The sequence below is a fragment of the Prenolepis imparis genome, unplaced genomic scaffold, assembly GCF_030444845.1.
Source record: "Prenolepis imparis isolate NDT839.2.m4 unplaced genomic scaffold, iyPreImpa1.0 SCAF_10, whole genome shotgun sequence".
In the NCBI taxonomy this organism is placed as follows: Eukaryota; Metazoa; Arthropoda; class Insecta; order Hymenoptera; family Formicidae; genus Prenolepis; species Prenolepis imparis.
Genome location: NW_028141168.1, coordinates 12,843,321 through 12,857,648, shown reverse-complemented (window position 1 = coordinate 12,857,648; position 14,328 = coordinate 12,843,321). Strand labels below are relative to the sequence as shown.

At 31.6% G+C, this 14,328-nt stretch overlaps 3 protein-coding genes across 4 annotated transcripts; 1 reads left to right on the top strand and 2 right to left on the bottom strand.

The window, feature by feature from the left end:
- Positions 1-659: 659 nt before the first annotated feature.
- Cass (apoptosis inhibitor cassowary) lies at positions 660-5,729 on the bottom strand. 2 transcript variants are annotated; one of them, XR_014426199.1, is made up of 10 exons: positions 5,516-5,729; positions 4,582-4,743; positions 4,277-4,442; positions 4,037-4,197; positions 3,760-3,957; positions 3,458-3,649; positions 2,849-3,232; positions 2,509-2,659; positions 2,233-2,415; positions 660-2,134 (listed from the first exon to the last, which is right to left on the bottom strand). XR_014426199.1 is itself a non-coding variant. In XM_083047941.1 (9 exons), exons 1-9 carry the CDS (start codon positions 5,588-5,590, stop codon positions 2,330-2,332), a joined length of 1,575 nt encoding a protein of 524 aa, XP_082904067.1. In that variant the 5' UTR covers positions 5,591-5,726; the 3' UTR covers positions 2,230-2,329. The 2 variants fall into 2 exon arrangements, 1 of the variants encoding a protein (XP_082904067.1); XM_083047941.1 differs by lacking the exon at positions 660-2,134 and having other exon boundaries at positions 2,230-2,415; positions 5,516-5,726.
- A 2,317-nt stretch (positions 5,730-8,046) lies between these two features.
- Positions 8,047-11,459, top strand: Abp1 (Actin binding protein 1). Its single transcript, XM_083048047.1, has 5 exons — positions 8,047-8,278; positions 8,861-9,029; positions 9,177-9,409; positions 9,522-9,699; positions 9,809-11,459. Exons 1-5 carry the CDS (start codon positions 8,196-8,198, stop codon positions 10,574-10,576), a joined length of 1,431 nt encoding a protein of 476 aa, XP_082904173.1. The 5' UTR covers positions 8,047-8,195; the 3' UTR covers positions 10,577-11,459.
- On the bottom strand, positions 11,457-13,376 carry Clp (cleavage and polyadenylation specificity factor subunit 4). Its single transcript, XM_083048048.1, has 4 exons — positions 13,169-13,376; positions 12,272-12,475; positions 11,900-12,089; positions 11,457-11,823 (listed from the first exon to the last, which is right to left on the bottom strand). Exons 1-4 carry the CDS (start codon positions 13,269-13,271, stop codon positions 11,457-11,459), a joined length of 864 nt encoding a protein of 287 aa, XP_082904174.1. The 5' UTR covers positions 13,272-13,376.
- Positions 13,377-14,328: the final 952 nt, after the last annotated feature.

Below are 14,328 nucleotides of genomic sequence, written 5' to 3'. Positions count from 1 at the left end.
GCGCTAATTTATCAATAAATATGCTATAATATATACATATAAGTTACAATGATAATACAAGAATAAAATGTGATCTTTTTTCAGTATTATTTATTTAGAATTTTTTTAAATACTAGGATTAATTATTTAAGAATAATTTATTGAAGTATTGTTTAGAATTGCTACTTTCTTCTCAAGAGATAATTAATAGAAATATTGCTTGAAACACATTTTCTATCTTGTACTCCTGTGTTACTTTATTTATAAATATTCTTATAAACTTGTTTAAAAACATTTTATTATTCATTAATATAGAAGTTTGATCAATTTATATATATAAGACTCAAATATATCATTCATATTCTAATAAAATTGAAGTACACTTTTAATAATGTAAGGTTGAAATTATTACATGTAATTATATATGGAAATTCAATTACATTTAACACAAATAATATGTAATTATACACATAATTTTTATAAACATTGCAATATAAAACCTTACATGTGTAAGACAGATTAGATCTAATTGTAAATAACACAAAACACACACACACACATATATATATATATGTGTGTATATGGATGTTTACTTTTGATTCTTACAATTAGACTCAACTGTTTTCTAAATTTATTTTCTCATCTCTTATATTTACTAGATGAAAAAACACCATGTAGTATAATGTAGTTAAATTATGTTATTTATTGAAATAATTAGAAACATTAATGAGTTGCTGACAACACAAAATATTTTTACACAATGATTATGGAAAGAGGAAAGGAAAAGATGGAACAATATTTTTTTTTTAACTCACCTCACAAACAGCAATTATTACCAAGACGATATACATATATGATAATAAACATATAATATTAGTTGCTAAAAAAGAAAAGATATTAATTAGCTTAGCCTAGTGATCTCTGCCTCTGCATCTTTTTTCGAAGTCTCTGCAAAAAAAACAAGATATATATATATATATATATGTATAATTTTATACAGCTTTGATCCAATCCACGATTTCCAAACTTCTTGTTAGTATGTGCATTCCTGCAAAAGAAAAACAACATAATAATTGCTGCTTCAATTCCTCTTCATTTTATTTATCGAAGAAACATAGATTCAGGAAATCAATTTTTATAATTGAAAATATATTGATATATATATGAAAGAACTTTAGATTTTATAAAATAATTTTGAAAGAGTGATATAATTTACACATAAAAAATATACTTTAAAAAATATATATATGTATATATTTATTATATATATTACTATATATATATATGTATATATTACTATATATATATATATGTATATATATATTACTATATATATATATATATGTATATATTATATATATTACTATATATATATAAATATATGTATATATTATATATATTACTATATATATATATAATATATATTATATTTCATTAGATTTATAAATTCTGTTTGCTGAAAAAAATTAAATTTTTGTATTTTTGTATATTGTAATTTTATATATTTATGTTGTTTTTTTTATTAACAAAAAATAATATCTGATGTTTCTTCGATTATGTTGCTTTTATGCACGACTGCTTCTGGATCCTCTTTGTCACGCACTGATCCTGTTGACAAATATCAACAAATATAAGTTTGGAAGGATAGGGAAGTTAATTTAGGAATGGATATATAGATTAAATTTTTGCACTCTTGAAGTTTTTGATGAAGAAAGAACACCAGTCCATTTTCATATGCTTCTTTGTCCATAATTATAGATGATGTTTCACGATGTTACGATTATGTAGTTTGAATTTATGCATGTATCTTCATCAAGATTTGTTTTAATTTTCTCAAATACCATCTTGATGAATTTTGCATTCTGCGATCTCTTCTTTCTTCCTTTTCTGATATATCGTTCCACCAACATCTTCATCAAATCATATACTGTGTTCTCTCTTAATCCTGTTACATTTGTTTGCAGTGCGCATATTGTTTGCATATTTTCATCCTTTCGTAACTTTATATATGTCTTGGATTTTCATTGCAGAGTTAATATTATAAGAATTAAACAATAGATTTATATAACCATAATTGCATTCTCTTAAATTTGTTCTCAATGTTCAAAAAACATTAATAAAAATTTGGAAAGTTGGATTTTCCTCTTTTTGTTATCTGCAATTTGTCAAAGAGTTTAGATACTGATAAAATCATCTTGATTATACTTATAATCGTAGAGAAAAAGAGATTTTGTAATGTCATTTTGAAAGTACTTTCATGTTTATCTCAAGATAGATAAGCACTTATGTTGTCATTCCAATCTTAGTTGCTTTCAATTTCTTTTCTTTTTAGTGAATTTTAGTTTTATAGTTAATAAAAATTCTTTCGCCATGGACCACGGCCTCTTGGTCTGAATCCACCTCTTCCTCCTCTGTTACCTTTAAATCTACCGCGACCTAAAAATAAAAAAAAAATTAATAATTAATGTATAAATTAACATTTTATCTTTTTTAAACTTTAATATCATATATCTTCAACTACTTATATACCATAATTTGATATGTTTGAACTGTATTTGCCACTAGGAGGTGTATATATTTCTCTTTTGTTGCTTTTATCTTCCTTACTACGTTTATTCGAACCACTGTCGTTTCCAAATGTAATAGGTGTATGCCTTTTCTGAGTAGAATTCTTTTCATTCTAAAACATATAATAAAATTAAACCATTGTTGAAATAGATTTTTATGTAAATAGTGTATATGTGTACGTATGCACATACATGATTGATATATTTGAGCATTTCATACAATGTTTTTATTATGTTTTTATTTTGTTATATACATACACAAACACAAATTATTTAAAATACTTCTAACATAAATTAATTACCTTTTTATCATTGCAAGGCGTCTTCCATGAGAGATGTATTATGCTTTTAAAGCTAGGAGGTGAATGAAATAGATCTTTGATTAAGGTATTGATGTTATTAGTTGTTTTTAGTGCAACAACCTTTAATTGATTTTCCTCAGATTTCAATTCTTCTTCTGTCTTCCCACTAATAGCTTCACGTAATTTCTTTATATAACCTTGAATGCCTCTTGCAAAGTATTGTAATCTTAAACGAAATTCTTTAAGCTGCTCTGGATCTTTTATCAGAAATTCAGGAGTTTGCTTACACAATTTATGAAAAGCATACATCAAACATTCTACATGACTAAATTGTAACTTTGGTACATCAGTAATGTCTGCAGCTGGAGGAAGTGGCATATAAGTCTGAAAATATAAATTAATGAATAACAACAAATAATATATAAGTGTAATCAAAATGATTTTGTCTTTATCTAAATTCTTTGACAAATTGGAGATAACGAAAAGAGAAAAATCAACTTTCCTAATTTTGATAAATGAGGTAAAAACAGATATCACTAGGTAAACAGAATAAAAAGTACACATCAGATTTGTAATATTAAATATGAAAAAAAAAGACATATTACTCACAATGAGAGTGTTATAAAGTTGTTGAACTTTATCCTCTGGTTTTTCAATATTTCCGCAAAACACTGTTAATTCAGCGAGCAATTTTAATAGTTCCAATTGAATGTCTCTACCATCAGGAGACGTCATCAAAGAGAGATGTGGTAGTACTTGCATACAAATATATGAAACAAATTTTGACGAATCTATCTGCGACTGAAAAAATATATATTTAAATATAAAGCTTTAATTATACAAATATGTAAAGTATTAAATCTTATTCTAAGATATATTAAAATGTATTTTAACCATGTACATATACATACACTAAAGAATGGAAGAGCATGTTTAATACATTGAACCAATCTATTCCGCTGTTCAATATCAGTATGCTTGAAAGGTATGGCAAGTTCAGCTTGTTCTATAGTAATATCAACCAATTCTTGTTGACCAGTAACAGTAGATCCTAGTCTAGTCCAAGCAAGGATATCCATGATACTGTGAAATTCATCAGCAGTTACATCCTGTATGAAAAAATACATTAATTAAAAAAAAAAATAAATATATAATTGTTATAATATAAGAGAGATAATAAAAATGTACCTGCAATACTTTTTTACATTCTCCAATTAACAAATCTTCTGGTTCCTTTGTAATAACGTCGTGTCCTATTGCTTTCAGTTTGGTAGCTAAGAATTTTATGCAACGTTCTCTTGTCCCGTCATCACCATTAATGATTTGACTGAAAAATCCACTTAAAGTACCTGCAAACACAAAATTGTTTTATAATATGCCATTACCTAAATTCCAAGTTCTTATACGTATTTATGGCATTGAGCATACCTTTTGGATCACTCTTCATAAGTGACATAATACTGTTATGTACAACTGATAATTCTGAAGAATCCTCAGCTTGCAATAATTGCGCCAAGATGTCTGCAATTCTTGCTGTATGTTCTTTATTATCTTTACAAAGAGCCGGTAAATCTTTGATAGCTTGTTTTCGAATCTATAAAGAAAATAAAAATATATTATGTATATTGTGATTAATTATTTTGGTTAATTAATTGTTACAAGTTAAAGCCTTAAAACATTTTCGTTCAAAAACTATATATGAATAAGATGTCGATTCATATTTGAAAACTTACAGCCATGTCTTCATCTTCACATAAATCCAAATGAGCATCTATAGCTTGATCCGCTAGTTTTGGAAAATGCTTGAAAAACCTTGCAATGAATTGCGATGCTAGCCGTTTTTCTTTGGGTGATCCTTTAACTGCTGTCAAAATTTCCAAATACTCCTTTTCATGCTGCAATATAAATAATATTAAAATAGTTTACAAGTACAATAGCTTTTCTGGTTGTTATAAAGATATTTAATATAAATACAATTTTAATATTTCCTACAATTAATTGTATTCAAAATTAAAAGTCTTCCTTATATAAATGGAGCTGTTACTGAAAACTACAAATTAGACCATGTAAAAATTAAATAAAAAGCATAATCATAGTGTAGTGAAATGCTACTCTATTTCAAGAATATTATTTCTTAACATTATGAATCGATATATTTCTCTCTCTTTCTTTTACATTACATTGTGTATAAATTTATAAAATTATCGTAAGTAAATATAAGTAAATAAATCAGTTACAATGTATACTCGACAATTTCTAAGCTAGAAAGTTAGCGGCAGACTATAGTGATTCTTTGTACACAGAGAATATTATCAGTAAATCACTATAGTGGATAGGACTTTGCAACTTGTGAACATGCTCCAATATATGCGTAAATATATTAAGGCATTTCTGCCTCGTGTGTATGTTCATAGAAAAAACCGATATCTAATTGAGATTACAATGTGCAGGACACACCATGTTAAGACGCCACGCGCATCTTCGATTTTCCGAGATGCGTATTGACGTCTCGCGACGAGAATGATTGACAAACACGATACTTATCAATAAAGTTACGTTAAACGGGAGAGAAAACGTAACGAAAATGTGGAAATAGGAAAATATTTCTCTTCATAGCTATATTTAACCGACTGCGATTGTGCACGATATAACCAATGCGTCACGTACCTGCGCCAATTTATCCTTAGCATCCGCAAGGATGCCAAAGTTTTTGTACAATTTCTCGATACTGTCCGTACTCATCGTAAAGTTTACGCGTGACCTTCTACGATCGAGGATACAAGTTACACGCAGAAAACGCAATTGAAGGTCGAGAATATCAGTCGAACGCCGAAACCGCCGAATACACAAGAGCGCATAAACATGGCAGGATAGAAGACTCGCGTCTCTCCTTGCATATCCATCCTAGGCTGCGTTCGGAAACGTCAACCAAGTGCATTCCCTCTCTTTCTATATCACTGAGAGAGAAATGATATAGAAAGAGAGGGAATGCACTCGGGTGACGTTTCCGAACGCAGCCCTAGTGATCCTCCAGGGTGTGATCGGAATAATCGTCGCCATTTGTTTCAAAAGCGGAAGTGGTATGTTCAGCGGCAAAATTCAAACGTGTTTCAATGCAAATGTGTATATTTTATCTAATTGAGGCCCTGCGCACAATAAAGAAATGTTAGAAATAAATATATTAAATATTATAGGAATAGGAGTTATTTTAAAATAATACAATTGGAAAGACTGATATACAAATATAAATTCGCGTATATAAAGAGCTCTTATTAGTTAACTAAGGCTATATGATATCCCTTTGATAGCCCTTTATATCCGAATTTGTATTTGTATATCAGAGTCTTTCCGATTTTATCACTTTAAAATAATTACTATTCCTAATATTTAATATTCGATCATTCCCTAACATATTTCTCTATTGTGCGCAGGGCCTTATTCTTATAAAAATAAAATATTAAAAAATTATTTACAAACTTATTACAAATATTATCAAAAATATTATTAAATATTTTACTTTAATATTTTATATTTTATTTTGTGAGTTTACAAATACATTTCTTTTATTAATTTAAAACTTCTTAAAAGTCTTTGGTTAGATTATAATAAAAAATATGTAATATAAATATGTTATTACATAATATTATTACATAAAATTGTATAATATCAGAAGTTTATTTCAGTTAGGAATAATACAAAAGAAAAAATAAAAAGATAGTTTGTAAAGAGTAAGTTAAAGAATATAATAAAAAAAATTTGTTAAGATTAAAATTTCCTTTATTGATTATATAAAGTTGAATAGCCTCAAAAATATTAAAAATAAAAATAAATATTAAATATTAAATATTAAATATTATTATGACTTTAGTTAGCTTATTATATATATTCCTTTATATTTTCTCAATAAAGTATTAAGCTTCTTCAAATTCTTATTTTAATAATTACTTACCAATTTGTACAATTTATAATAAAATCAAATATATAATTTCTGTTGAAAGTATAACTTCTTCATGTTTTACACTCTCAGGGTGCCGTCACATGGGGCGTAACTTGCGTAAGCGTAACCAGCGGATCGCCAATCACCGAGTTATTCCGATAGAGCCCTTCGTCGAGCTCTATCGGAATAACTCGGTGATTGGCGATCCGCTGGTTACGCTTACGCAAGTTACGCCCCATGTGACGGCACCCTCACTCTATCCTCTATCTCTCTTACTCGTTCGCTCTTTCTCTCTCTGTTTCCGGTTTTGAAACAAATGGCCGCCGACCAATAGAAAACGATACCGCTTATTCCAGGCTGCTTTCGCGAGAAAATCAAAATGATCCAGATTAAAATGATCCTGTGCTGTGATTGGTCAAATCTGAAATTTCATTGAATTTCATTGAAATTAGACAGAATGAAATTCAGTGAAATTTCAGATTTGACCAATCACAGCACAGGATCATTTTAATCTGGATCATTTTAATTTTCTCGCGAAAGCAGCCCCGATCACTCCCTGGGCTACGTTCCAAAATTTACTTCTTGGAGTAGAGTAGGGGAGAGGCTCACTTGAGCACAGTACAATTGCACACGTTGCAATTGCACACCGTGCCAACCGTGCTATTAGACACATAAAGTTGCGCACAGTTCTTTTGCCCACTGTTCTTTTGCGCACTTTTGTGCTGGTAGGCACCCCTACCAGCCGGGAGGGTGCGGGAGGGGGGGGGCGAAGGCCCCCCTTGCACCCCCGTGTGTGTGTGTGTGTGTGTGTGTGTGTGTGTGTGTGTGTGTGTGTGTGTGTGTGTGTGTGTGTGTGCGCGCGCGTGTGTGAATAGAGCATGTGTCGCACATTTTCGTGTCCAATTGCACGGTGTGCAAACGAACGGTGCGCAAAAGAACTGTGCGCAACTTTGTGTCTAATAGCACGGTGTGCAATTGTACTGTGCGCAAATGAAGGCTTCTCGTAGAGTAGTCTTTGATTGACCAATTAGCTAAAAAAAAAACACAAATTTCTTTGTTCTGATTGGTCACAAATAAGCTACTCTACCCCAAGGAGTAAATTTTGGAACGTAACCCTGGAGGATCACTAATCCATCCGGAAGTAGCAAACTGCGAGTGACCAATCAGATTCAAATCTATGTGCGCGCGCGCTTATTTCGAACACACCTATGGAGATTTTTGAACCCGCCTAGGGACATTTCTATGCGAACGATTGGCTACGGATAGGGCGTTGACATCAGTCGAAGAGGCGATCGGCCAAGTGGTATGCGTGTGTGATATTTGCGTAGTTTTGCGGTATCGCACGAGATCGCCCTGCCCTGTTTATAAATTTATTACCTGAATTTGTTATGAATTAATTTAGCGAGAAACATGTCAATTGATCTGACGAGAAACAAAGATGCCTTGACGGCCGCTTGGCACAGCGTGGTCGACGATAAATCGTCTACTAACTGGTAGGCGCATATGTATATACTTAAGCCTCCAATGCGTTTTCTGTCAGACCAATATAGCAAGTAATATTTCACATTGTTGCGTATTTTTCTCCTGAATCGTAAAATTCGTGGGGATTCTTGGCAAACACTATCGTTTCGTGTAAACATCGGAGCCCCCTCGATGATAAGCACTTTCATTCTTATCGATTCCGACTGTTATACTTGCGATAACGATCCCATCGTATTCGTATTCTAGTAATGGAAATTGATAATACAATTATTTTTATTATTTCTTGCTTTGATATAATTGTGTTGTCAAATTGAAAAATTTATAAATTATTTTATACCTTAATGAGATATACAATTAAACTTGTAATCATTTTTATAAATAAAACATCAATTACCAATGATTGAATCTGATTATTTGGTTATTAAAAAATATATATAATTTATAACTGCATGATTTATATTTATGACAACATTACTTGTGAATATAATTCAACTCTTGTTCTGATTCTTATAAATTTGATGACAAGATAAATCTTGTATAATTGTTAATATATTGCATGGTTGATAATTAAAATGCATTTCTATTTTTGACAGGGCTCTGTTTGGTTATGAAGGGCAGACAAATGACTTAAAAGTAGTTGGAACAGGAAATGGTGGGTTGGAAGAAATGATTGATCGATTGAATAGTAGTCATATTATGTATGCATTTTGCAAAGTAATTGATACTAAAACAAGTCTACCAAAGTGTTTGCTCATTAATTGGGTAAGTGTAAAAAGAACTAATATATCATAATATAACAGATAAAATAATAGTATTCACTTTTAATTTTTTATAATAAAGAAAAAGGAGCAATAATACTTTGTCTATGTAAAAGCTTTCACTTTTATGATAAAATACGTTTTTTTACAGCAAGGAGAAGGTGCTCCAATTGTTAGGAAAGGAACATGTGCTAATCACATCAGAGATGTAGAGAAATTATTAAAGGGCGCACATATAACAATTACTGCTCGTTCTGAAGATGATGTAGAGGTAGATACAATTATGGGAAAACTTGCGCGAGCAACAGCCTCTGCGTATAAGTTTAATGAACCTCGTGGTGAAAATGAAGGACATACGGGTCCTATCGGAACAACATATCGCCGGTATATTTTTATCTCTCTTATAATATTTACATTTTAAGATACGAATCTCAGTTTTGAATAAATAGTATTATCGTTCACACAATGCAGTCTCTAACCAACATATGCTTTACAGAGTAATTCCTGAACAAGAGATAAATGCATCAGAAAGAGATCAGTTTTGGCAAAAGGAAGAAATGGAAGAGAAAAAGAGATTGGAACAAGAACGGCTACGTTGTGAACAAGAACGACAGAAGTTAGAAAAAGAAGTTAGAGCTCGAGAAGAAAAGGAAGCACAGCTGAGAGAGCAACAAGTATGTTATAATCTTATCTCATATTTTTTATTTATATATATCATATGTATCTTAGTTAGATATCATACCAGTACACAAATATAAAATCATGTAAAATTATTTCTACTAGGTAACCGCTAAAGAAAACTCGATTGCGCGGCAAAAGTTGGCTGAACAACGTGTCGAGGACACGAACAACTTACGCAATCAATTAGCTGCACAAAATTATAACAATGATATCGAGGATGATCATAAATTGCGAAGCGAAGAGCTACGAAGACAAAGAAGCAAAGAGACGCAACAGTTGATAGCTCAAAGAACAATAAACGCTAGAGCGGTATTCGAACAGAATTCGGCGGCCGGTCAAATGAAGACAAGTTCGGTTCAACAATTTTTACCCAAGAACAATCATGTGGAATCGATGAGGAAAGCATTAGAGGATGCTCAGATAAAGGACCAGCCTGATGTAATGCCTTCCTGCGAGGAAGAGAAAAAACCAGCCGAAGAGAAAAAACTTACAAATGCGGAGACAGTGACTTCATCATCTGCGGTGCCTCAATCTCAAAATACTAATCTGGAATCGAAAACAACCGCGAAGAATCCACAATCAGAATCTGAACAAACGGTAGAAACTAAGGAACAAGTGACTGAAAATGAATTGTATAATCAATTGGATGGTCCATACTTATATTTCGATCCGAATAACGAGGGAATGAAAGCCAGAGCTTTGTACGACTATCAAGCCGCTGACGATACGGAAATTACTTTTGATCCTGGAGATATAATTACGCATATAGACGCCATCGATGAAGGCTGGTGGCAAGGGCTTGGGCCTGACGGGACTTACGGACTCTTTCCTGCCAATTATGTTGAAGTTATTGACTATAATACAACATGATAGGGTGGTAATTTCCAAAAGAATGATTGAAAATATCCTTTTTCTTTTCTTCTCTTCATAATCACCCGCATACAATCGTTTGCGAAAATGAATACGCAATTTTATCCTTGATAATTCCAACTGTCTTTAGATGTAACTGAAACTGAACCACGTGATAAGATAATGACTAGAAGAACGTTTTGACTAGAAAACTTTTGTGACAGAAATGTGCTTAATATTTGATAGCAGCTGAAATGCACGTCTCCACAATGTTTTGCGCCTTCCATGTCATTGTTTAATCTTAAGACATTTATCGAAGAAGTGAGTATATACAGTTGATCTTTCAATTAAAACCTCATAATAAAAACCTCATAATTAATTAAAATGTTAATTATATCCGGTGAAGTATGTCTTCCCAGCAGATCATATAGGTTTTATCTGATATAATTAGTATTACATAAATATATATATCTTTTTATAACATCCTGTATCAGATGCCAATGTAGCAATTAACAACCTTACAATATCCACAGAACTGTGTCACACAAAACTGTAATAGCTACTTATTCATTTAAACATAATCATGTTTAGAATAATAAACATTTCAATTTGTTACAGTTTAATAAGAAAAAATTTTTAATATTAAGTACCCGCTTATATGAAAAAGCTGCTTTCTTTATTTTACTTTTAAATATTGGTGCTATTATTTATATTTAAAAAGAAAAGAAGCGTGAAAATATGGCGACTGTTGTCGGCGAAATAGCATAAGAGCGATGATATATCGACACGCGTTAGATATGAAATTATTTTATTGTATATGAGACACAAATTTTTATAGACAATTAATAATGAGATAAAGTAGTATCGCAATATTCATGTTACATAAATAAAACAAAGAAAATCACCTCCGATAATTCTGATTCTGACCGCCACTTCCACTACCCGCATGACTCAAAAACGCTAAATGTCCCTTCGGACATTTATTAGCATAATGACCTTTCTGTCCACACTTATAGCATGTCACTTCTTCGAGTGGTTTTTGCGGTCCTCGCGGTGGCGGCGGGCCATTATGCAGATTCATATGGTGATGCGGTGCATGAGAGTTATTATCAGCATCTTGTCTGACTTGAGCTTCCCGTACATCGGGTGGCATTTTATTGCAATAGATTGCTTTGTGACCGCCTTCTCCGCAAAAGTGACAAGTAATCATCACTTTTTTGCCTTCCTTTGGTTGCATGTCTTGTACCGCTGGTAATTCAAATCTTGGACTAAACATAAAAATTAAGATTCAGAAATCTTGAAAGATATTATGATATAATGGATAATTGCATTTTGTATACTTACTGCATGAATTTGCAATTTGCTCCTTCTGGACAAAAACCAGCCAAGTAAGCCATACAAAGAACACGTCTGACATGTCGATGCCTGCACAAAGGACCATGCCTACAAAAACCACGATCGTACCACGGACAATCTCTGACTTTTGTTTCGGGGTCAATGTGCAAAAATGGACATTCCTTATTGTGACATGCATCTATAATTAATTTCATTTGTTTAGATATAATTTAATTATGTCACATATAGTAAAATATATACTAAATATTATACATAGAAATCATTATATTGAATTCGCATAAAGTATTTACAAGGAAAGGAAACTTTTAGTTTTGAAAATAATAATAACAGATGCATAATATTTGTACTTGGGCTACTTACTGAATCTAGAATAAAAATAACACTCTGGCATTTTTGTCATGTCATATTCGTGCAAAAATTCACATTGATCACCTTTTTTACAAAGACCTCTTAACCAATGTTTACATACTATTGTGCGATCGCCACGAACGTGTCTGAATGGACATGATGCTCCTTTACTACAAGTGCCTCTTGGATAAAATTGACATACTGCAGCGATAGATTCTGCAAATTGAAGGAAAAAAATTATTTCTTAAGTTTTATATATTTTATATAAAATAAATCTACTCCTTATGAAAGCATTGTATATTTTTACTGCAGTAGTAAACATATAAAGCTATCAAATAAGTATAATTCATAGAAATAAAAAAAGAATAAAAATTATACAATTGTAAAAAATGTAACCAAAAGAATATATAGAATTCTACCATTGTTTAGTAGTACTAGATGCTTCAAAAAGTTTAGAGTTATCGGTTTATTCTAAGCAATTCTACCAAGAAAGAAGAAAAGATCGTTGTTCACTATTCAATATTTTATTCATTTCTAAAATCATATATTTCTATAACTATGTTTTAAAATTAAATTTGTATTATGTAATTAGTTGTTAAAATACTGAAATTAGTTATTGAATATAATATTACCTATTTTTTTTATATATCTAAAGCTTAAATCACTTCAACCGTTAAATATTCAAAGCTTCCACTGGACATTATTGTTGACAAAAAATTAAAAATAACATCATAAAAAAAAAAGTCTGCCACTGCATATTAATATTGTTCATTATTAGTACTGTATATTATATATTTTTATAAATTGAAATAAAAGATACAAAGATATGAATATGACAATATTATGCTGTGCTTAAACTTAACCTAACGCAGTTCACATGTATAAAAACAAACATATAAGAGGACGCACTGTCCATGCCGGTGAAGGGTAACGAAAGAGCTCCATACTGCTCGTCGAGAGCAATCTCAATGTCAAATTGCATGTGTTCGACGTTTGCTACTATACATTCCATTGTTACTGACTTTAATTGTTTAGATTACAAAATTCTAAATAACAAACACAAAACACTCTCATGCTCCGGCTGCTATCAAACTACCAGCTGAACCTGCCGGAGTCAGGTTTCAGGCAGCCAACATTATCGTACGATATATCCCTAGAAACGTCAAGTTGGTATTAGAGTCAGGGCTGATGATGAAAATTGCCCTAGCCTAATATCTTATTTATCGAAAGCTCATCCAAGTTCATTGTGGACTGAACCGTGGACTGGATATCATCTTCGCGTGCTTTTGGTATTTTATCACATTGATTAATTAAAGATCCATCTGCCTAAAATCTGACGAGCAAATATTCAACACTGCCATTTCAATATTCGCGATGCGTAAGTATATAAACAAAACGCTATAGCTATTGGAAAGCCAGAGAAAGATTTATCATACAAAAATCGCAAATATATATACGCATACAATAATAAAAGTGTTTTGGTACAATACACGGTAATTTGCCTTCGATATTGAAAATTATAATAAATAAATAATTATTTATATTAATTCGTGTTAATAATGTTGATGAATCGATGCATTGCATATTCTAATATGTCGTATATATAATAATATTTCGAAATTTATTGTTCGATAATCTAATGCCGACATTTTGGTCCGCCGTTGCCATCATTTCGATACTTCGAGAATCGCAATATCGCTCGGTTCGATCGCTCGATTCCGAGTGAAGTTGGTGATATGTGAAAGTGAACGTTGAGTCGCGCATTCGAGTCGCTCTCGCTATTTTTCGCGAATGTCTCCGATTATCGTTGTCTAAAAGAAACCTCGCGCCCAAAAATATCTTGGCGGAATGTCTCGTCTCGAGTGTCGAATGGACGTTTATCGCGATACGCTAAATATGGCGTGTAATCGCTATATTATCGCGACTTATTGGGCAATTCGCTCTTGTGCGCCGAGAAAAGTCAATCGCATCTCATCTCCACGCCGCGTATTTTACGTTGTCTTTTCGCCAAAGTGCACCGATCGTTATCAGGTACGTCGTCGTTCTCTGCGCCTTTTAGAATTAGCGAT

Bases quoted from the DNA above. Each gene is read 5' to 3' on its own strand.
- Cass (XM_083047941.1), bottom strand. From the start codon at position 5,590: ATGAGTACGGACAGTATCGAGAAATTGTACAAAAACTTTGGCATCCTT. The intron at 4,744-5,515 runs GTACGTGACGCA...TTTATATTGCAG, and splicing joins CTAAGGATAAATTGGCGCAG to CATGAAAAGGAGTATTTGGA. The intron at 2,660-2,848 runs GTAATTAATTTA...TATATGTTTTAG, and splicing joins CGCCTTGCAATGATAAAAAG to AATGAAAAGAATTCTACTCA.
- Abp1 (XM_083048047.1), top strand. From the start codon at position 8,196: ATGTCAATTGATCTGACGAGAAACAAAGATGCCTTGACGGCCGCTTGG. The intron at 8,279-8,860 runs GTAGGCGCATAT...TATTTTTGACAG, and splicing joins GATAAATCGTCTACTAACTG to GGCTCTGTTTGGTTATGAAG. The intron at 9,030-9,176 runs GTAAGTGTAAAA...GTTTTTTTACAG, and splicing joins AGTGTTTGCTCATTAATTGG to CAAGGAGAAGGTGCTCCAAT.
- Clp (XM_083048048.1), bottom strand. From the start codon at position 13,271: ATGGAATGTATAGTAGCAAACGTCGAACACATGCAATTTGACATTGAG. The intron at 12,476-13,168 runs GTGCGTCCTCTT...TTCAATTTGCAG, and splicing joins ACCCTTCACCGGCATGGACA to AATCTATCGCTGCAGTATGT. The intron at 11,824-11,899 runs GTAAGTATACAA...TTTTATGTTTAG, and splicing joins GCAAATTGCAAATTCATGCA to TCCAAGATTTGAATTACCAG.